At 38.2% G+C, this 22,343-nt stretch overlaps 2 protein-coding genes across 3 annotated transcripts in view; both read right to left on the reverse strand.

Annotated features, from left to right (window-relative positions):
• Nucleotides 1-15,714, reverse strand: part of LOC106179081 (protein FAM167A) — a 30,607-nt gene extending 14,893 nt beyond the window's left edge. The window contains exons 1-2 of one of the 2 annotated variants that reach the window (XM_013562587.3): nucleotides 15,149-15,714; nucleotides 5,207-5,314 (exon numbers count right to left, since the gene is read on the reverse strand). The gene's annotated coding sequence lies outside the window, so the exon portion shown is untranslated. Of the gene's footprint in view, nucleotides 1-2,404; nucleotides 2,525-5,206; nucleotides 5,315-15,148 lie in introns of those variants that run through there. The other variant, XM_013562589.3, reaches the window with a different exon arrangement.
• Nucleotides 15,715-17,587: 1,873 nt separating this feature from the next.
• Nucleotides 17,588-22,343, reverse strand: part of LOC106179083 (uncharacterized) — an 8,532-nt gene continuing 3,776 nt past the window's right edge. The window contains exons 5-11 of the mRNA XM_013562593.3: nucleotides 21,918-22,089; nucleotides 21,307-21,475; nucleotides 20,906-21,006; nucleotides 19,894-20,038; nucleotides 19,396-19,478; nucleotides 18,826-18,991; nucleotides 17,588-18,353 (exon numbers count right to left, since the gene is read on the reverse strand). Coding sequence (XP_013418047.2) covers nucleotides 18,217-18,353; nucleotides 18,826-18,991; nucleotides 19,396-19,478; nucleotides 19,894-20,038; nucleotides 20,906-21,006; nucleotides 21,307-21,475; nucleotides 21,918-22,089 — 973 coding nt within the window. The 3' untranslated portion in view covers nucleotides 17,588-18,216. The remainder of the gene's footprint in view (nucleotides 18,354-18,825; nucleotides 18,992-19,395; nucleotides 19,479-19,893; nucleotides 20,039-20,905; nucleotides 21,007-21,306; nucleotides 21,476-21,917; nucleotides 22,090-22,343) is intronic.

Genomic DNA, 22,343 nt, shown 5'->3' on the forward strand with positions numbered 1-22,343 from the left:
AAACTAAGAAAAAAAATAATACAAAATTGCGAGGAAAACACCCACTCTAGGGTACGAACTCTCCAAACACCCCTACGCCCTGTACACACCTATTGGTTTTGCCGAAAAAATAAAAACCTGCAAAATAAGTCGCCATTTTCCCTTTGTATGGAAATCATGCTAACACTCCCAATTCTGAAACGTCCCAATGATTGAATTTTGTTTGTTTACTTTGGAATATCGGAAGCTGGTTCGCCAGCTGTGTTGTTTAGGGCCTGTAGGGTTTGTACACAGAGTTAACAGTCTTATATAATTTAATTCTTGCGCAAATACGACACATTAAGAGCAACGCACACTACACATGCTACTGGGGTGACCCGCTAAACCGTATTTACCACAGCTCTCATATAGAGTTTAAGTTAGAAGTATAATCAAAGGTGTGCTATCCGCGTTTGAAAATGTCCATATATCATGGTTTTAAAGTCAGACCTTCAACAAACGATAAAACCCCACAAAAACAGTGCCTTAATCATATATTCCCATCTACATTGTGAAGAAGGCATAGCGGTCGAAATAAATCATGATTCGTTTAGAATTAAGATATCGAATTGGAATTGGTTTCAGAAATCGACTCCAAGTGCAAGGGCAGCTCTAGCAATTCCTCTTGAGTAAGAGGTAATTTTTTCTCCGGGAAATTTCGATTTGGCGCGAAAATTCCAAGAGAGGTGTGGAACGGTTAACTAATTATTTGCAAGTTTAATTCAATTGCTCGAGTTTAATATGGTGCACATCCTCTTTCTCCATCTTCGGTAAAATTTTTGCTCCGTCATCGTAATCTTTCCTACAATGCATTACATATCAACACCCTGAGGTACAGAGGCATCTGCCATATTGGCAGAGGAACACTGATAATAGAGGGGGGACTATCCAGTGACTTTTGAAACTCGGGGTGCTACATGTACCGGGAACTGCATTGGAATACTGATAGTAGAGAGAGATGTGTTCCTAGTGTCATCTGAAACCCAGGGTACTTACAAGTTTTTAAATGACGCCTATAAAGTTATACTTTGAAAAATAATTTCACACTGCCTTGCGATAACACCTTTTTACATTACCGATGAAATACGATAGTCCTAGCCCTCTCACCTGTCTGTCGTCTTAAGATTAAGTCTTTTCAATTTTCTTAAGCCCGTGTTTAATCTCTTAATTTTCACCGGTAAGTCAAGTTCTTACCTGGGAGTTAACAGATCCGTTTAGATATTTAGTGCATTTGCAAATGGCCAATTTTTTATCGCTGAAATATTATAAGGGTTTAGAATCTACTTCAGCGAAAGAGATTAAACTGAAAGACCTCAACTTAATTTAAGAATTACAATAGGTTTTTGGCAGGAAGACATATCGAATTCCAATGTTTTGAGGAGAGTTAAATGCAGTTTTTAAGTTAAACGACTCGATCCATTAATATACCCTTAACGGTAAAACATCAATATTTACTGTTCATTCGCACTGTAAGATGATGTCATATTGCGAAAAAAGAATGAATTACGTCTTGAGAGCCATTTTGTCTGTACATTTTCGCGTCTATTGAGGCCATTTTAGGAATTGTACTGTCCAGCAAATGAGACGAAAGGAAATAACTTTTGGAAGCCAATTTCCCAGTGAATACCCGTGCCTAAGAAAAAAGATTCTATTGCTCCCTTTTCCTTTTTTTTTTGTTCTACATTGTATCTGTCTGTCTCTTCGCCTGTCGCTCTGTCTGTCTGTCTGTCTGTCTCTCTACCTACATATTGTACACTGTGTATTGCATATAATTTATATGGTATTATTTTATTATATATCAATAATTAATCACAAACACACTATGCGATCTACAATATACGACTTGCTTTTGACATCACGCACCTGTATGTCAACTTCACTACCTTACAAGAAAGACTGTATTTATTTAATTGCAATCAGCTGCTTTCACAAGAATCTATTTAAACAGCGACCATGAGGTTCTGTATTGCATCAACAATAAAATCACACCTGGAAACAAAGCGACTTCGTTGCTAATAAGGAAAAGAATACTAGAACATGAATGTTGCCCCCCTCCCCCTGAATAGACCCGTTTTCGCCGATCTTTAACAACCTTTGTTTGGTTTTTAAATAACTAATTAACTAAAAAATTAGTTATTTTATAACCAGAGATAAGCGAGGGTAAGTATAAGCCTGTTGAACTAGCACGTTGACGCGCAACACATAAAAGCTATATAGCAACTCAAAACTATGTTGTGCCCACACTTAGCAAAATAGATATGATAGAAAATCCCCAAAAAAGATAGTATTCACTCTTTGAACCTCTTTAAAACAGGGCATAGGAGTGTGTCGCGAACGAACACAACGAAATATTACAGCATTAGTCATACAGGCAAAAGCAACTCACGTTTTTTTCAGCACGCAACAGCGACCTTTCCGACGACACTTCCGCGGTAAAGTTCACCACCTCAAATCTGTCCCGCCATCCACAACAGAGAGACCAATTAATCTATAGCCCAATAAATTACGCAATGTGACACGGGGGCAGCACGGCAAATAAGCTTACCATAAGTACAGTGGTGTAATGCAAAATGGGACCACGGTTTTGAATGCTAACATGGTACATTTGGACAAAACTGTTTGAACAAACGCGTTTACCGCGGGCATTGTAACGCGATCAGAGGGTTATTTTGACGCCAGTCCCTGCCCCCGGGGGACGGGGGAACAGTATAGCACATAGGTGATTCGACCCCGCCCCCGAGGACGTGTTTGAGTGGTTCTTTGTGGGTTTTGGAATGTGACTGTGTTTTGAGTGGATGAAATAGACGTTATGTAATTTGAGAGAGTGCGTGTGCGCACGAGCGTGTGTGTGTATGTGTGTGTGTGTGCGTAAATGCGCGTACTGTACGAGTCTGTGTGTGCCCGTGTGTGTGAAACCGAGCGTATAGAGCGTGTAGGATGTGTAATGCATATGGATGTGTGTGAGTGCCCTCAATGTACTCGTGTTTGTACATAATTACACGTTGATGGACGTGTTTTTGTACTGAAGGAAACGCTGTCGTTATGGCCTGCGCACGTGTTTCTTGAGACGCCTTTATGAACGACTTTGTTGAATTAAGAAAATAAAGGGATGTAGATATTCCTTGAGTGTCTCGAACGTTTAATTGCCACCAAATCGTTTTTGTGGTTTAGTAAATCTTAAATCAACATTAGTAAAGACGGCGCTGGTTGCGGCCAGATTGAACACTAAAGTTATCCGATAACACATGTACATAATGTAATATTGCCTCACCTCCTCCGCCTCTGTTACGTAGAGCTTATCTCGACAGCGGCATTACGAGGGCCACTTAATGTCTTGGTTGCATAATAAAATAATCTCACGAGTGTCCTTAACAAAGCTAGACTTTGGGCCGGCTATCAGACCACTCAATCTAGAATAATACTTATTAATGCCAGATTTTTGGTCCGATTTGGGCTCACTACGGCACGATCTGTTGAATGGTCGTTATGTGAAGTAAATCTCGTGAAGACGAGGACTACACTTGGGTTATAAAGCTCGTATGTCACGAGGAGCATTTCCTGCAGAAATGATTAGGAAATGATGTTTATTTAATGTTTAATCTAAATCGACTCATTTCTGATAGGGAAAATTTCAAGGCTGTCCCCTACAGAGGGCCAATCTACCTTCATGGGACTATAACGGTGGTGATTCCCCCTTTTTATCTGAAACATGGAGCAAGTGAATGATTATTCATCGCTTCCACACTTGAGAACAGGCTTAAAACTCTCTCTCTCTCTCTCTCTCACACACACACAAATAAACGCACATACACGCACACACACACACACACACGTGCGCGTTAAAAATAGTTGTCTGACTTGCACTATTCCGTCAAAAAACAGAGCAAATCAATATAAACAACTAGTTATCTATCAGATAGCTCAGCAAGCCAGGCCATCTGTTTGACAACATTCACCTTGGTGACGGCAAAATCAGCAAGACGATAAATTTGAAATATCTTTTGTGTGTGTTTGTGGATGTTCCTTTTCAAAGCCACGCAGTAGTGCAATACCGTGATATACTGATCGTCATTTTGAGAACATATTACAGGTACATTATACAGAAACATATCTCTGCAGAAATGTAAAGATAACTCAATTTCCCAAAATTTACCAAAATAGTTAAGAATTGAACCAAATTACTTTTTCTCGTCCGAGTAAGTTTGGTTGTTGGGCTTTGCCTTACTATAATAGATTATTCTAATTATAAAACCTATATGCGCAACATTTCCACGCGTTAAACCTGTTCTCTCGTCTGTTGACGTAGCCATGTAATATACCGTTTGTGTGGGTAGAAATGAACATAAAAATAACACCAACTTCCAAAAATTTATGTAATCTCGCAAACGTGTTAAACGAAATTTAATCCAAGTAAATCCGAACCTACTAACTTGTATCCTAAATAGACTTCGATACGCTGTCAAATTCATTCAACCGAGACAAAAAATCTGAATGGATACAACGCATAGGTTGTTGATGTTTGTGTTACATTCACCGCTATATTTCACCTGGTAATTAGAATTCCTGAAAAGCGACTGTGTTTGCCCACACTCCCTGACGTTGTGCGTTGTACAAATATCTTTCAGTCACAACTTTTCGCACAAATGATATTGGACTGTTACATGATATTTTACTTTCTGATTTTCACGCCGGGGCGCTCGCCCGTGCCTTAATTACATACCTTGATGCGTTCAATGAGATCAAACATCAGATATGGTTTTCAATCACGCTCTGGTCGATCATTTTGATGCACTTGTGATACGCTGCGTTTTGATGTTACGATAATCAATGTAAATGTAACCTGTTTTAATTTTTAATTCAATTTGAAATATATATAAGAGATTTGAAATATATATAAGAGAGTCTATAACATGAAATGTTTTGTTTTCAGATCGAAACGATTGTGACACACAATTTTTGGCGGTCGTAAAATATGACAGACAGTTCTGCTTAAGCGAATAATTCTTCTCGGTTTTTTTTTTCAACAGAAGTAAGAGCCATCAGTCTACACGAAATAGATATTAAGAGGTCCAAATCAGACTCAATGATTTCCACAAAAAAACTCTCCTCACTGTCTTATTACCAAACATCATCAAAACTACACAGATTTCTCTTCCTTTGACTTGAAAAAAAATTGTTTCTTTCTTACCTTACATGTGGCTTATTCCTCACATCCAACAATGTCAGTCAATTATTCTTGGTCGAATGTTCAGAAAACTCGCTCTGTTCTTGCCCTCAGGCGCCAGCCTCGCTCCGGCTGAAATCAGATTACATTGTTAGTATTGAATCACTCCCTGCAGGCTGAAGTCACGAAGCTGATCAATTTTATCGAATAATGATTGATTAATTATGTGTCATTGCGCGAGAGAACTGATTAAATCGGGTCAGTTGCGCGAGACTGCCCTTTGGCTATCTCGCTCCAAAAGGGAGGTTCGGACCACAGTCTAGGTTCTCCTATCGCACATCTGTGAGCCCGAGGGTTCGTGAAAAGAATTCTTTGTGAAAATTAAGACATCAGAAAATTGGACTCTGAGGAAATATAATTTTCAACATGACTGATGACATAAGAATATATCAATTATACGCTGAGGTAACCGTTAAATAAAGGCGAAGGGGAATAGGAGTGGACGGACGACTGTGTATAAATAAATAAATAAATAAATAAATAAATAAATAAATGGACGGATAGATAGATATATAGATAGATAGATACAGTAGATCTTTTAACGTAGAAGTCGCAAATATGCTATCAAAATTTTCACCACGTTTTTAAAAAGACCCAAAAAATACTAAATTGTCTAGAAAATTGGGCGCTTAAAAAAAGAATCATCCTCCCGGCGGCAATAGTCCTAATCACACATAAACTTGAGTTAAACTAGTTCTTCATTGTTATAAAAAAGGTCATAAACTTCAGGTTATGTGATCCATAAAGAAGATCCTTAATGTCTGCATGACCTTAACAAGGGTAGGGAAATACGGGTGCGTGAATAATGTTAGTCATAAAAAAGTAATTCGCAAACATTCTTTTTCAGGACAGGTTTAATGCGGTATCTGTCAACGTGGAGTGTTCTTCTATAAGTTATCTATATGGGACGGGACTGGGGTGGCGGGATAGAGTGATTTTTATACTTGTCCTAGTATTTATGAATTTATATCTTTGATTTTAAAGTTGTTTATGATGATAACAAAGTGAACATCTCCTCATCCAAAGCAGTCCTTTTAAACCAGCGCTGATTATGAACTCCTGAGTCTCCACAATGAATTGTGTCGAATAACAATCGGTCGAAGATTACTGTTTGTTATGATGCTTACCAAGGTCAATGTAGGCAAAAATATTTGCCCTTCAAGCTAAAACCATCTTTAAATAAGTGCTTTCTCCGGGACAAGTACATGCACTTGACCAATACCCAAATTACATAGATTTTCTACCGTAAATTAAATTCACCCGTCTATGTCTGCCCTTCACATATATATTAACAATGGAAATTTTAATCAAGTAGGCTACCGAAGAGGAAGACGGGTGTGGGAAGCACACTGAAGCAGGGGTTACTGCTCGTTCAGCCATTTAAGGTAGGCCCGCTGGACGTCGAGAGAAGAATACGAGGTCGAGGTGTCGATTCTCTTCGAGGGTACGCCCAGTGCGCGCCGAACACACGGTGTGGAAAAAAGAGGGTCGCGTTATTTAATTAGGAGGTTGGAACCTTCTCTGGTCGGTGTGAGAAGAATGAAGTAAATTTTTGCCTTTAATTTCACATGGAGGTAAACAACCTAGACCGCCGTGTTGATCTAACGCCAGTGGCTAACAAACTTCTAGCTGGCCGCGCGTCATTGGAGGTGAAAGATCAAAATACAATAGGCTGCAACGCAGAGGAAACGCAAACTTGATACGTAATGAAGTAGCCCTTTATGTGTTATCATAACCGTGACAACTTTCGTGTGATCAACCATGCAAATGATCATCAAAACAAAACGAGGCTAGCTAATAGTTTTCTGAATATAAGGGTGCATCAAGTGGTCTCATATGAATAACATTTAAAAAACAATCTCCGAGAAGTTAAAGAATTTGAAAATTGCACAGATTGACTGATCAACGCTTTAGAAATTAATTAGTTTTATTAATACTTGTGAAAATAGCCAGAAGATTAAAGCTCGTGCTGGTTTTTCGTCATAGAAAGCCCAAGAGCAGAGAAGGCACATATAATTCAATAATATAATGAAGCGGTTCTAAGGTCATATACCCCTACCGTGCCAACTCTTCCAAAACCTGGTCAAATTGAATTATGATTTAACTGCACTGTACACTACATATAGACTTCCAGACAAAATCTCCTGCCAGAGATATCAAATGACAAAAATTCTATATATATAAGGTCAGGTAACGTGGCAAAATGTCAAGCTATGCAAAGAGACAAAGTCACAGGGCAAAGGTAACTCTGTCGAACGAAAGGGACAATTTATTTCCACACCACTTGGCACCTTGTGACTTTTTCCCGCGGATATGGATATTTATTTATTTATGGGAAAGTCAAAAGCTTCTTGGGCAAGCCTTCCTCTCTATTCTCTTTACCCTTTCTGCCAATTTCCTCCCTAAGAGCGCAAATCTTTCGTGAATATCGTCAACAATGGGTGTGGATTGTGATGTTGATTTTCTAATCCAAGGTACACTTAACCTTTAGTGATCTGGTCTCTATACAGTACATACAGTTTGTTACTGGCTCGGACTTTCGGGCTCAAGACGCGGATTTTGAGTTCTTATTTCTAAATAGTCAGACATTCGCAGTGATGCCACAGTGACTTTGTCTGTCTGAACTCTCTGATTAAGACACCGGAGTCATATATCATCGAAGAATGGACTATTTACTGGTATTTTTGTTGACAGACATTCCTTATTTCTGTCCAAAAATACTTTTACATAGCGTTCAACGTTATTCCTGCTTCAAAACAAAAACAAGGGACAGATTGAGAGATTGCTCCAACCGCATATTTACTACAACTTATGGCGTTTATTGCGAAGGCGGTGTACCGCAAGAGACAAATGTCCAATCGCTAAAAAAATTAGAAAAATAAACACAAGTGATTCAACTTAAATTTTCACTGTTGACAAGAAAAAGTTAGCAAATAGTCCTAGTCAATATCGTCTCGACAGGGGTAAATACGAACAGAATCAGTCTTATTCAATTAGTTTATGGTATATTTTTCTAGCCGTGGCGTGTGATTGACGTCGGTCTTTTCTTCTTTTCTTCGGAAGTCATGAAAACAGGTACTATTTTATTTGTAACAAAATATGACAGCGATTTAAAGGGCACGGCGACCATGTTATTTTGACTACAAAAACACAGAAGGGTCACAGAGTTTAAGATTACATTTTAACAGTTTAACACACAGAAAGCTTAGCTAGTCGACTCAAAAACATGAACATGTAAGACGTAGTGGGACACAGTGGAAGTGCTTCCCACGATTTTATTATCACGACGTCATCTGGACGGCTTGTTGGTGCATTTTTTGAAAAAACAAAAAATGCGTTTCAGTTATTTCAAAAGTTGATCAGAATCCGTAGTCTTTTTTTAATTAGAGAGACTTTTTATTTAAACATATTTCTGTTTTTGATTTTCACTAACAGAATAACAAAAGCATAAAAAACACCATGGTAAACTATGCTGTTAATTAATTATATCTACTTCTTGATCTCTCCAAAGATTCAATAATATTTTTAAATAAGACCCACATACGTCTTGAGACCTTTAAATACAAAGATTTGCAATCACAAAGGCCTCCTGCAAACGCATATTTTCATAAAGTAAGTCTAAATATAAAACTGACATTCCAACCATGCATTGTGGAAAGAAATAACCAAACATGGTTAGGGAGGGTGGTAATTTTAATGGAAAAATGAGGGACTTCCCACATCTTTCACACATGAAAAGCGAGGCAAGACTCTTCAACCTATTGATAGGTCGGTCGTCAAATGACAGACAACTTCACGAATGGATTCTTTCATTAAAAATCCTTTCATTAATCGCATCTACTCTTGTCCGGACGACATCAATACACAAGTCATGGTGAGGGTTGAAACTGATCCCGTCTGAGGTGAAAGAATGCAAAAAAGGAAATAAATACCAAGCTACGCTCAGGTGTGGGTTTTATATCCAAGCTGTGAAAGATGAAAGCTTGCAGGAAATCTAATACCGACCATTATATAATAGCGCCGCAGTGTTAAATGAATCGCGACCGGCTGCAGTCGTGTGATCGCCATGTTGTATACATGTATCCAATGGGTGTAAGGGTAATTTAATTCAATTTCATTTATTTTCATATTTTGATGCTAATATAGGTCAGTTAAATAACTGACGACAATCTAACTAACTGACTGACTGACTGACTATCAAACTGAATGCCAAGATGACTGCTACACTAACCGACTAATATTGCCAAACTGACCGTTTGACTATCTGACAGTTGAATAGCTGACTCTCTGCCCAATTGACTTATTGACTGAAACTGCCTTCCTATGTCTCATTCTCTGATTGACTAACAAAGTGTCTGACTGCAACTAAATACGTTTACCGAAATTTAATGAGAATCTTTCTTTATCTTGTCTAAAACCAGACTTAAATATTCACAGATATCGATGTGGTGAACTGTGAATCCTATCTAGTACATACAAATTTCGGTAATCTCTGAAAAGAATTTCCTTTCAATGACATAAATAGTATCACTGGCATTCTCAATGCAGCCTTATAAAACTGCCACTTCAATGTCGTGAGTGATATCAAAGTCAATTTTCGGTCGAAGTCTAATAAGAATTTGATTTCAAGGTCAAGAATGCACTCCCGCTTTGTATTCAAAGCAACCTAATAAAGCGTCCTTATAAACCGGCAAATCCTATCAATTTTAGCTTACAATCCCATCTTTCAGAAACCCTCTCTTACAATTTTGTCAATCCTATCGAGTTTAGAATTCAATTCATTATAATTAAATCCCTCTTTTTAAACCTTCCACGTCGCTTTCTGTTCTTCAGCCCACTCAGGAATACGGACGCCAAAACTGTTTTCTTTCTAATCAATCTAAGAAAAATCATTTCGTGTTTTGGTCTGTAAAGAAACTATTCCAACGTCGGATAATATCTACATTTTTGACTTTGTAAAAAAAATTCTGTTATGTTTTTACTCTATGGGACAGGACTCTGTTACAGGGAGATCGTGACCGCTTGGAGATAAATTTTTTTCCCTCTCTCACCCCTTTTATATTGACAATATTTGATAGCCAACATCAAATCCAGACACCAGTGTTAATTGACTTTAGATATTAGAATCACTTCTTTTGTCTCATATTGGTGGTAGTAGACCAAAGTTCATTTTCCAAACGCACGCAAACCCGGTGTAACAAATTAACTGGTTTTTACTGTATGTCCACAAACCCATAACTATGTGTTCCTCATGCTTTGATCTCGAAAATCCGACTGGCAAAAGATAAAAAAGATGAATTAATCGAGATAAAGAAAAATATCTAAAATCTTAAAATGCAAATGTATTCCAACACGAACCTTATCGAGTCATTTTTTAAAAAACTCGAATTCCAAACGTGTATAGTGGAAATAAAAAACAAACATGGGGGGTAACTTTTAACGTAAAGAATGCAAAACTTTCGAAACGTACAGACATGTATTAAAACAATCTATATAACGCCACCAACACGATCGCCTACATTCCATGCGGGCTATCGCACAATAAATCGAACAATGTCCGTAAATATTACAACTGCTTGTAAACAGTTCGATATTGAGCCGCACACGCTCGGCAAACTGCAAAATTCATGACAACTTTTATCGTCGAAAAAATTCGACTGAATGCGCAATGAATGGACATTCAAACTTAATCTTCGATCTCTCTTTAAAGACGCTTCCACGAGCACCGATAAAACGCAGGTGTAGTCGGCGTCCGCCAACAGTACCAAAATACGTATTATTTTTTCGCTCTATTAATGTTTGACTTATCGCGTAACCTTGCCTATTATGACAGACTGGATGTTGACAGAGCTCGGTGCCTCGCGTTTAGATCTTCTGATCTTACGGTGTCAAGTGTCTAATTGAAAAATACATCTGGGATATCTGATATTGGGACCTTTGACTTTGTACGTGACTTACAACATAAACCCGCGTACAAATCACTATCAACGCCGTGGCTTTTAACGACAACAACAAAAAATAATATAAAAAGAGAGAACAGATATATATTTTTTTATAAAAGAGGAATGCATTTTGAATCTTTAAGTCAACTGTGTCAGACGCATTAGTTCAATCTTTTAGGCCTAATTGATGTCAAAATTTGCATGCACGAATGACTTGATACACAAATAACACCCTTTTGAAATAACATCAAGATACAAGTGTACTCGGCTTCAAATAAATCTAGTCTGTGCTATAATACTTAAATAGTTATTAATTCCAGATTAAATATTAAATCCAACAGCACATGTCTTAAAATAAACGGAGTGATTGCGAAATACCATTTCATTTGTCATTAAGAGATATACTGATGCCCAGTTAGTGAGGGTATATGTGTGTGTATTTTCGTAAATGTCACGGCGGTTGATATAAAAAATCTTTTGCAAAGTGTTTCTGAGTCAAAATGTTCTAAGTTTGAGGGAGAGAAAGAGAGAGAGAGAGAGAGAGAGAATCATAAATATTGGATCATATAAGTTGTAGTTCCAAAGTGTATTCCAGCAAATGTCAAAGCTGTCAAGAGATTGATGACAATGTTTTATTCGTCAAAATAAATTTGTATATCCATATCACAAGGAGAGAACACGGATAGTGCACGTGTGAGAGAAGAGACCTTCTAGGTGTGTGTGTGTGTGTGTGTGTCAGAGAGAGAGAGAGAGAGAGAGAGGGGGGAGGGAGGCTGGAGGAGGACAGACACTCATACTGCTCGTAAGTAAAAATGTGGCAATCAAAATATAAATATCATTATCAAAAATATTCATATGAAACTCAGTGGTAGGAGAAAAGATGACAGATCGAACAGATACACGCGTGTAATATATACCAGCTTTCTAAATAAGACGCCATTGACTGCAGTATTAACAGAAAACCCTCTCTTAAGACCACCACCCACTTCGCCCAAGCATGCTTGAAAAGCCATATCTCATATTCCGATATGTAAACTATATATTCATTCTACAGTCCCTGATCCCTGAACATAATGACGGTATTCCAGCCGTCACTGTTCCCTGTGTGTACTGTAATATGAGGCCTTCTTTCACGCGTCAGAAAGGACAAACAATGAAATCTTCTCAACATTCTGAAGACCTCTCGTCCGTTTTTTTTCCACAGTTAAAGCTTGTATACTTATTTATAAGTAGATATCGACTTCAGTATTCAGTAATCATGAATGTGAGTTTGGGGCTTTTTTTAAATATATATCTTGGGTAGCACTGATCTTTAAAAAACATTGTGAGGGCCTCTCGTTCATAGATTAATATAATATACTTATCTTAAGTAGATATCGACATTTATTTATGTGAGTTGTGTTGTATTATTTTCATTTTTTTAATATTTTACATAAATGTCTTGGTTAGTCATGTTCTTTAAAAAATCTGAAAAAAAAAAAGCATTTAAGAATGAAGTAAAGTTTGAATTGGTGGGATAGAGAGAGAGGTTTGTAAAAAATGGTATTTCGATATTCATTTTTAATCATCTGTTTATATGTTGTTTCAGTATGCAATATATTAATGTTAAATGGCAAAATATTCAATGGCTCAAAACCGTGTACAAGCGCGAGCAACCAATTTTATACAGACCACGCGCTATAAGCAGACCGACCACTACAGAGATAGAGATACGGTATTCCGTACGTGGGTTAACTTAATTTGGTCTGATGATTCCGGACATAAATCACAACGCATATTTTTTCTCTGTAATGGAATGGACATTAAGTGCCAAATGACCAGGTCAATCTTTTTTAAGAATTTCTTTTAAGAAGATAATAATAATAGCTTGAAGAAGCTGGCTGAGATTGCTCTGATAAGTTTTTTTATTAGTGAATACATTGTAGTCATTTTAAATATTTCATTTTAGTCCGTGTTGTCTTTTATTTTGCGAATATTTTCAGATCATTTTTTTTGGTATATATAATTATTAAAGACATAAATTAAGCAAAGGCTTTACTTTAATACTACTTACAGGGAGTCTAATAAAATAATTTTTTCTTTTAATTTCTTAGATATTTGTTAGATATTTCATTTGTTTATCCCTGCATTTTAACGGATACACGAAGCATGGCAGCATTCGTTTATACTGTTACCCTCACCCATAAGATGTATTTGAAGAAGATATTAATCTTTACCAGAATCCTTTGATTTTTATATCACAATTTCCTATATTCATTTGTGAAAGAGAAGATTGTTAAAGCGTTTACGGTACACAGCAAAGGACCAGAAATGCATCATCGCGTGCCATAAGGTGCTGCTCGCAGAAAACAAGTCAAAGCGTGGCAAGCCATAATAGGATCCGGACGCTAAGTGTTTTCTTGCCCGGTCAAAATATGAAAAATAAATAGGGATGGGCTACGTGAACTCGTAACCCGTATGAGCATTAGCATTGTCAGGACTTCCAATTACACTTTTCTGAGTCGACGACATGACATACGGTGACAGTAAAATTAGAAACTAGGAAATGCCGCGTATGTCCTACTGCGACCTCTGTGGTGCATTATTATTAGCAACATTTTTTAAAGTTGATTCACTTTGCTGACTTTTTTCTGTGTTACATTAAATCTCATTATCATTGCGTTTTAACTGTGAAAAGATAGGCTTTGGTGCGTCTTTTCTCCTGAAGATACTGCAGAACGCGTGAATGTGGCCTGCACAGTACATGATATTGGGTGTACTAGCATATATTGCACAGTCTCAAGCAAATGTGGGGGGTAGAAGAGGCAAACGGGAGGTACTCTTATAGGAAAATATGGAAGAAAAGCACCCTCGTCCTTCCTCCCTGCTTTCGCCTATTCGTCAATTCTCCCACCATGTCTTTTTTTATCTGTTATCTGTTATCATTTCCCGTCCTACTATCTCCGTATCAATATTGACACGACCTACTAGGGGCCACCCGGAGTATCACACCGTACCGGAGACTGACTTCCACTGTCAGGATGTCTCTTTAGTTTCCAGTAACGGCAGCTTGTTTCCCGTTAATTCGGGGTGCCCAGTGATAAGACCTCTTTCAGGTGGAGAGAAAAAAAGTCTCAGCCCAGACGGATCCTTGATTTTACCAGAGGGAGGTGTGTGTGTGTGTGTGCGTGCGTGTGTGTGCTCGTGCACGAGTGTGTGTTTCTGTGCAACTGTGTGTGCTCGTGCATGTGTGTGTGTGTGTGTGTGTGTGTGTGTGTGATTGTGTGTGCGACTTTATGTGTGAGTGTTCGTACACTAATGTGTGCTCACGCGCATATGTGCGTGCAAGCATGTGTGTTTTGAGGGAGGGGGTGAGACGTGGGAACAAATCATCAGCCTCCATGTACAAAATCACAACGTACGAGTACAATATTGTTAGGAGGAAAATCAAAGAGCTCACGTACGTGCTACAAGTGACATAAAACATAAATTTGTGTATCGATACAGCAGTTACATGGTCTTACTAAACAACAGTGCATCTATACTATTTATGTACACAAATCAAACTGCGCCCTGCTTTACTATCTAAAGTGTCGATTTTTGTCTCGTGCAGCAACTTCGTTTAACAGTGAACACTGATAGGTTAATAAAACGTGTCTATATGTGAACTATTCATACTGATACGTCCAAGTCTAGTCGTCGTCCTCTTCCTTTTAAACATAGTTTAACTAATGCAAATAGTGTGTGAAAGAATAAAAAGGGCCGCAGGGTGAGAGATATGTTTTGGGGGAGCTGCTCTTAAAGGCTTACAGTACACGCAAACATGTTATTTGTACCGCCTGGATACTCACGACGACTAAAAGAAAACTAATGTAAAAGACTTCTGATGAACTGAGATTTATAAAAGACAGGAAATGACTAACGCTTTACAATTCCTCCCCTCCCCTCCTCCGTCATCAAAAATCTTTGCACTGGACACACTTACCCTAGTGTCAGAAGAGGCGAAGAGCTGTAAACTTCCCTTTTCGGTCCGTCGAAATATTTTTCAGTCCTTGGTAACACGTCGCACGGAGTGAACCAGCTGGTACACAAGGATATCCACAGTCGAAAAAGTCCACAAAATTGCCTGCTACAACGTATCAAAAGTAGTCTAAAGTCGATCCTTTAATAATGTTGTCGTACAAGACGAAAAGCAAGGACATGAAGAGCACTCAAAATAAAGTTAACGAGTCACTGGAGTAAAACCGCATAGAGGTGTTATAAAACTCCTTCGTGTCTCTATAACCTTTGCTGTCGTTCAAATTTGCACCATTGCGTGTTGCCTTGATCAAGATGTTGCGTTACACACAAAATCAGTTCCAAATTTCACAGTCTATCACCGCTTCGCACCCGTCAACGACGCCACCGCTGTCAAAACCAAACTCCACAAAAATAGTCTCTTTTTTTTAATTCTACCACAATCCCGGACGCTTGTCACCAAAGTTTCTCACTTGACTGATGACTTGACGTCGTCTGATGTCACCCTGAACGCTACCGAGAGCTGAAAGGTGCCACTGTGTTTTGTTTACAATACGAGTCAATAGAGCGGGCGCGCGGGGAGAGATTGGGTCGCTTTAATCTGAAAGTAACCGCTGTGTGTATCCCGTTTATTTTAGGACATCTACTCCATATCGCGCTTGTGCATGCGGGTTATTAGAGACAGCGTGGTGATTGTGCGGGGGACAACCATCTGCCACTAGTTCAATTTCACTGTTTTATCCAGTGGGGAACTATTTCTTTCATGCCCTGTCCAGTTCTAAAATTCTCTTGCTGGCGATTTTTTCAGCCATTTTATTTAAACTATAATGCCCATCGTAAATAATCTCACCGTTTCTTTAAATATCACTTTTTTCAAACAGGCTTCATGTTAAGCATCCCTACATGATTTTTGCAATATCTGAATAATTCTGATTTGCCTCTTAATTTTACCTGCTTTATGCTATAGTACCCTAAAATATCGAAAGAAATCAACAATTAGGCCACACTTTTTTAATTTTATGGATGACATCCTGCGCGCGCACGGATTTTCGCCCGTTCTCCAAAAAAAAAAAAAAAAAAAAAAGCCCCCCCCCCCCCCAGCCTCCAACGAAGTCGGTTGTCGCAAACGTTGTTATTGAATTTGCAAGGAAATGAGCTTTCTGCGCATGCGTATTTTCGCCACGTGGAAATGCGGCCACTTTGCTGTCAAATTCATCTTTAGGATTACTTTCAAATTACACAACAATAAAAGTCATAAAGAGAACGGGCGCCATCGTTTTGGATTGGTATGCCATTGATATTGGGCATGGAGATATCACCTTTTTACAATTGTGCGAAAGGCTGGCGGCGGCCGAAACATTTCTGTGACATTCTGTATAAAGCAGCACATTAATACCAGGTTTTCTGTAGCGAAAAAAGGGTCGACAAGGGCGTCGAGATATTTGGTGGGCTGAAGGTCGGACAGGCCATCTGACAGTTTAGCTGCTTCGTGTGAGTTGAAGTTGACAAAATGGCATCGTCTGAAATGACCTTTAATAGATTTGGTAGTATTAAGCATATCTTTGCATCATTTTTTAAACATTTCTGTGAAGTGTTCAAAATGTTTTAATATTCTGAGAATACAAATAAAGACACACTGTTTGATTGATATTTGTTTTATTGATTGCTATACTAAATGAATGCATGAAATAACCTTAAATAGATTTGGTAATATGAAGTATATCAATTCATGACTTTTTTTACATTTCTACGAAGTATTCACAATGCTTTAATATTTTGAGAGCATGGATAAAGACATATTGTTAGTTTGATACGTGTTTCTGTGGTTAAATTTGTGTTTCCAGCTGTGTACTGACAGCATTCCTTTACTTAAGCAGTTTTTTTTTTTTTGGACTGTTTTTTTTTTTTCGCCCTCTCGCACCAATTTTGGGGTACCCAGAGGATGTCATCCATAAAAATAAAAAAGTGTGGCCTTATTCAAAAAATGATGTAGAACAGTTTTGTCACTTTTTTATCAAATAGAATGTGTGCGTCACTGACGTAAATCTAATCTTAACTTTTTGTGGAATGACCTGCTATTCACTTACAGTATATATTTATAGTACATGTCCTGTGGGGGTCTGCTAAAGTTGCGATTGCGTTAGCGCAGACAATAAACTGGCATTGTGCTAGCGGTGACATACATAGGCTAAGCGCATGTACTGAATGTTATAGTACAGGCACATAATCTCAAGTTTCACTTCATAGTACATGACTTTTTACGTTGAGTTTACTCATTGCATTATAAATTATTTAGGATTGATTAAAGAGACGTATTGAACAATGACACTGTAGACTGAAGGTGCATATATTCTGATATTAAATTTAAAAAAAATGGGCGTTGAGCAATTGAGTAACCAGCTTCACATATTTGACAAAACCTTTAATAACTGACTTAAAGTTCAACAACAAATTGAAAGGTATATCGATGATTTCATGTAATAACGGCTCGCTCCAGTTTTGCCCTAGAGTAACATTGTTGTTTTTGCACTTAATAACTTTAAAGACACAGATCCACTAAAACTAATAACATGACCAGACACAGGTCTTATAATAGTAATAACATCGCAAGACACAGGTCCAGTAATACTAATCATATCACAAGACACAGGATTAATTTGCATTGTAAGACACTGGTCTAATAATACTTATCATATCACATGATATTTTGTCCCGAAATTATTATGATGAATTATTGGCAGTTTTCACCAAAGTTCATATAAAACTCAGAGATAACTTTCAAAAAAAAAAAAAAAGATACAGAGGCAGATATCTGTTCTAATACAAGTATCCTGTGTCAAAAACGATTTTGATTGTCGTCCCTTTAATTTTTTTTTCTTATCACCTTTAAATTAAATAATCCGCTAACCGGGTTAACCTGTATTGCAAAATTAATCTCCATTGCATATATTAATTAATACTCAGTAGGTTCAATCCTACGGTTTTCATGATTTCATGTTTTCATGGATAGCCCCCGGATCGACCAAATTGCTCATCTTACAGCTTGGACTTCGTTCGCCTCTTCGCGATTTCGTCACGTATGAGCCGCCGTAAAATCTTGCCGCTCGCGGACTTGGGAATCTCATCTACAAACTCTACTCCTCCTCTCAGACGTTTGTATGGCGCAAGTTTACCTAAGAATTGAAAAATAATTTGCAACATGAACGGTTATTGTACATGCTTGCATCTAAGGCACTTACCTCGTTTTGAATCTAATAAAGATGTATTTCTTAAAAGTAATTTTGCTTTGTTACAAGATTGTCATATTTCTTCCGGAGATTTGAAAAAAAAAAAAAAATTCACAATAATATTTATCAAGTCATTTTGGAAATAATGAATAAACAAACAAATAAATAAAACAACTATAATTGTATACAAACAAACAAACGCATTGTGTCATTTTTATATGGTTCATATCTGATTCTCTTATTGGGCTACACTGTATAGGCCATTAATCATTTCAGTTGTTTTACTAAAGGCTACTTATTTCCATTGCTGATATAAGCAACAATGCTAGAAACTGAAATGTTCTAAATCTTATTCAGTCCTCATAACTATTTTAGAATTTACAAAATAAGCAATTTAAGCGGTTGAAGAAATTCTGACCTGCCACAAAATCCGCCACTTCTTTCTTGGTCGCCTTTTTGCCCTCTTTCAAGATCACCATGGCGAACGGAAGTTCCCCTGCTTCTTGATCGGGAATCCCCACCACGGCGGCGTCCAATATGGCCGGATGGGATAACAACACCGCCTCCAGTTCAGCAGGCGGGACCTGTGAAATTACGGATTCTGTTTTAGTAATAATGGATAAATTGAGCTGATGCGCATGGTGCAAAGAGTAACTTCTGTATTTTTGTTTTACTTTTACCAGAAGTTTGCCATCTAGGCCTACTAGAACATACCGGGGTATTTATAAGGATCAATATTTTTTTGCAGTGATTTATTTTACTAAAGAAATACATATAGTAAAGCTCTGAAATATTTTATTTATCTATGCACCTAAAAAGATGGTACAAAACGGCTACTTATTTCCAATACACACAGTAAAAATGTGTACCAAAAATTTTGAGATTTTGAACATTATTAGATAAACACTTCAGAAAATGCAATGCCCATTCTAAATATTTTTTCTGGAATGTCTGTCACAAAATAGAGCATGGTTGTACGTTTTCTTACCTGAAAGCCTTTGTACTTTATCAGCTCCTTGAGACGCTCTACAATGTACAGCTGATGTCCGCTGTCATAGTGACCAATGTCGCCTACATGTAATTATAGAAATTTGTGTTAACTTTTTAAATCGTCGATGCTGAACAAAATAGGCCTATACACAAAGTAACAAAACACGCAAACAGGGTACTAGTTACTAGTACTAAGTACATGCACTCGCACAAGCACATTTTCTGACGGTCTTCCAAATTATTTTTGTTGATCAATCCTCCAAATTTGACCGTCTTCCAACAGAAAAATTAGATACCTGTTAATGTAAACTTGAAAATCTGACCGTCTTCTGGAAGACCCAGAAGACGGCCTAAATCCGCCCCTCCACACACTCACACACACATAGACACACACACACACATTCAGAGAGAGAGAGAGAGAGAGAGAGAGAGAGGGAGAGAGAGAGAGAGGGAGACAGAGAGAGAGAGAGAGAGGTAAATTTCCCCAATAACTCACCAGTGTGAAGCCAGCCATCTTTGTCCACAGTGGCCGCCGTGGCCTCGGGGTTGTTCAAGTAACCCTTCATTACTTGGGGTCCTCGGAACCAGAGCTCGCCATCTCGGTCTTGACCTAATTCTTTGCCTGTCTCAATGTCCACGACCTAACAACGATATTGATAAGTGAATTTTGATATTAACAATGGCGAATCCAGAGAGGAGGCGTGGGTGTGTGTTTGTGTGTGTGTGGGGAGGGGGAGGGGTAGGCAAATGCACACCCCTTAAATTGTACTTTTAAAACTTCACCCTTAGTTCTCCCTCCAATAATGACATAAAGAACGATATGAGACAAAACCAAACAATTAGCATTCTTGGATATTACATATTATACTACTATTGTCCTCGTCTACTGTTTTTTTTTCATTTCATCCTTGTGTTTTCTCCCACTCCCTGACAGAGTTCCTGGATTTGTGGTGAATATATGATATTTCTAGTATACAGTAGGAACGTCAAGGAAAATAGGCCCTACACAGGCCCGTAGCCAGCAATTTCAAAGGGGGGTTCTTTTTCTGAAAAAGTGGACCTATTACCATATAATCCCCATGTACCTAGGTCAAATTTTACCCTTTTTCCAGCAAAAAGGGGGGTTCTTTCGAACCCCCCGAACCCCCCTGGCTACGGGCCTGCTACATGTGGCCCTGACGATCTCGCATAACACCACATAAGGCCGGGGATGCGCATTTTGTCCACCCTGTATATATATATATATATGGATGGTTTCCACTAATGTCCCTATCGTAGTATACGGTCTTGCTAGTAATTTGAGCAAAAGAAGCGGATGGAGTGCAGTACTTTACCGATAAATGTACACGCAGGGTGGTTAGTCCTTTATACACAAAAAAATCTTTGGGAATAAAGAAACATCTTCACTTAAAGGTACTCCCCTCACACATCCCCAGCCAAGTAAGTTAGGACGCATACATAAATACATGTGTATATATAGTAACGATGTAAGCATATGGTTGAGGTACCTTGCATTCGGTATTAGGCAAGAGCACCCCGGAAGCCCCGGGGTGACGGTCTGTGGGGGGTGAGGCGGACACACAGGGACTGGTCTCGGTCAACCCGTACCCTGGAAACCGCACAAATACACTCTGAGGCATTTTATAATTCATCTAACGGTGCAATTTATTCATCAGTTTGATACTTGTTATGAAAAACGTTACAAACAATATAATATCATGAATAAATCTAAAATTATAAACACTTTTAAAACACTTAGTTTACTTTGTGCATGTTCTTTTTATAAATGTGTGAATTTATTTATTTATTTAATTTCCTATTTTTTTAATTAATTTATTTATTTGTTTCTTCATTAATTTATTAATTTATTATTTATCCATCTTTCAATAACCTATGTGTAAAGCCTTACCCTGTCCCACCTCTGTATTAAACCTTTTCTTCAGTTCTCTCTCAGTCTCTACCCCCAGAGGTGCGGCCGCACACAGGATGTCCTCCAGACAGCTCAGGTCATAGTTATCCACTATAGGGTGCTTGGCAAGTAGGAGGGCCATAGGGGGGACGCAGGGTAGCATGCGGACCTATACAAGGGAGTATTAGTATTTAAGAGCTCGAGTGTGGTATCTTTTACGCTGAATCTATTAAACTCCTTGGTTGAAGTAAGTCAATTTGGACAGACATAATGGTAAACTGGTGAAAAGGGGCACACGTCTGAGTACACAAGATTATCATTATTCTTAAAGGTCTGACAGGTGTACACCATTAGACCATTAGCAAAAATGTCATATTGGTTGGGCAGAAGTCTTGATTAAGGTCTTCCACGTCGTTGAAGAAATATTAGTTAATGACGAAAGCACCGACGGTAAGGCGAATAAGGACTCCATTGTCCCCACAGTAACAAAACATTCCAAAACACATAACACGATTTTCGAAGTTATAAGAAGAGAAAAAAGTAAAGAAAGAAGAAGAAGAATGAGCAACCCCTCCTCACAGCTCCCTCTGGCGGACCACGACAAGCCCTACCCTGTATTTCTGTATCGACTCTAAGAAAAGCAGCGGGTTGAACTGACTGATGCAGACGACCTTCTGCTTGTATTTGATTCCACCCAACATGATCACCAGCATCCCAAAACTATGGAAAAACGGCAGGGCGCCCATCAAAGCATCTCCGGGTTTTCCTCTATAAACCAATTCTCTGAAACAGTATATGTATTGATATATATAATCTTAGCTTGGAAATGCCTTCTACAGGTACCGTTTTATTATCTACATAAACTCTACAAGTTAAATAACAGGGACAGTGTTTTTTTCCAAAGTGACCTTTATGACCTCGAAAATAAACAAAACAAAATAAAAAAGAAGGGGAAATGAAATAAAACACAAACATGAACACCAGAAGTAAGACGTACCTTTTGATGACTTACAAAATCATACCAAATCTACTGTACG

Source organism: Lingula anatina, chromosome 8, assembly GCF_051362555.1.
Source record: "Lingula anatina isolate TDL-2025a chromosome 8, LinAna3.0, whole genome shotgun sequence".
NCBI lineage: Eukaryota > Metazoa > Brachiopoda > Lingulata > Lingulida > Lingulidae > Lingula > Lingula anatina.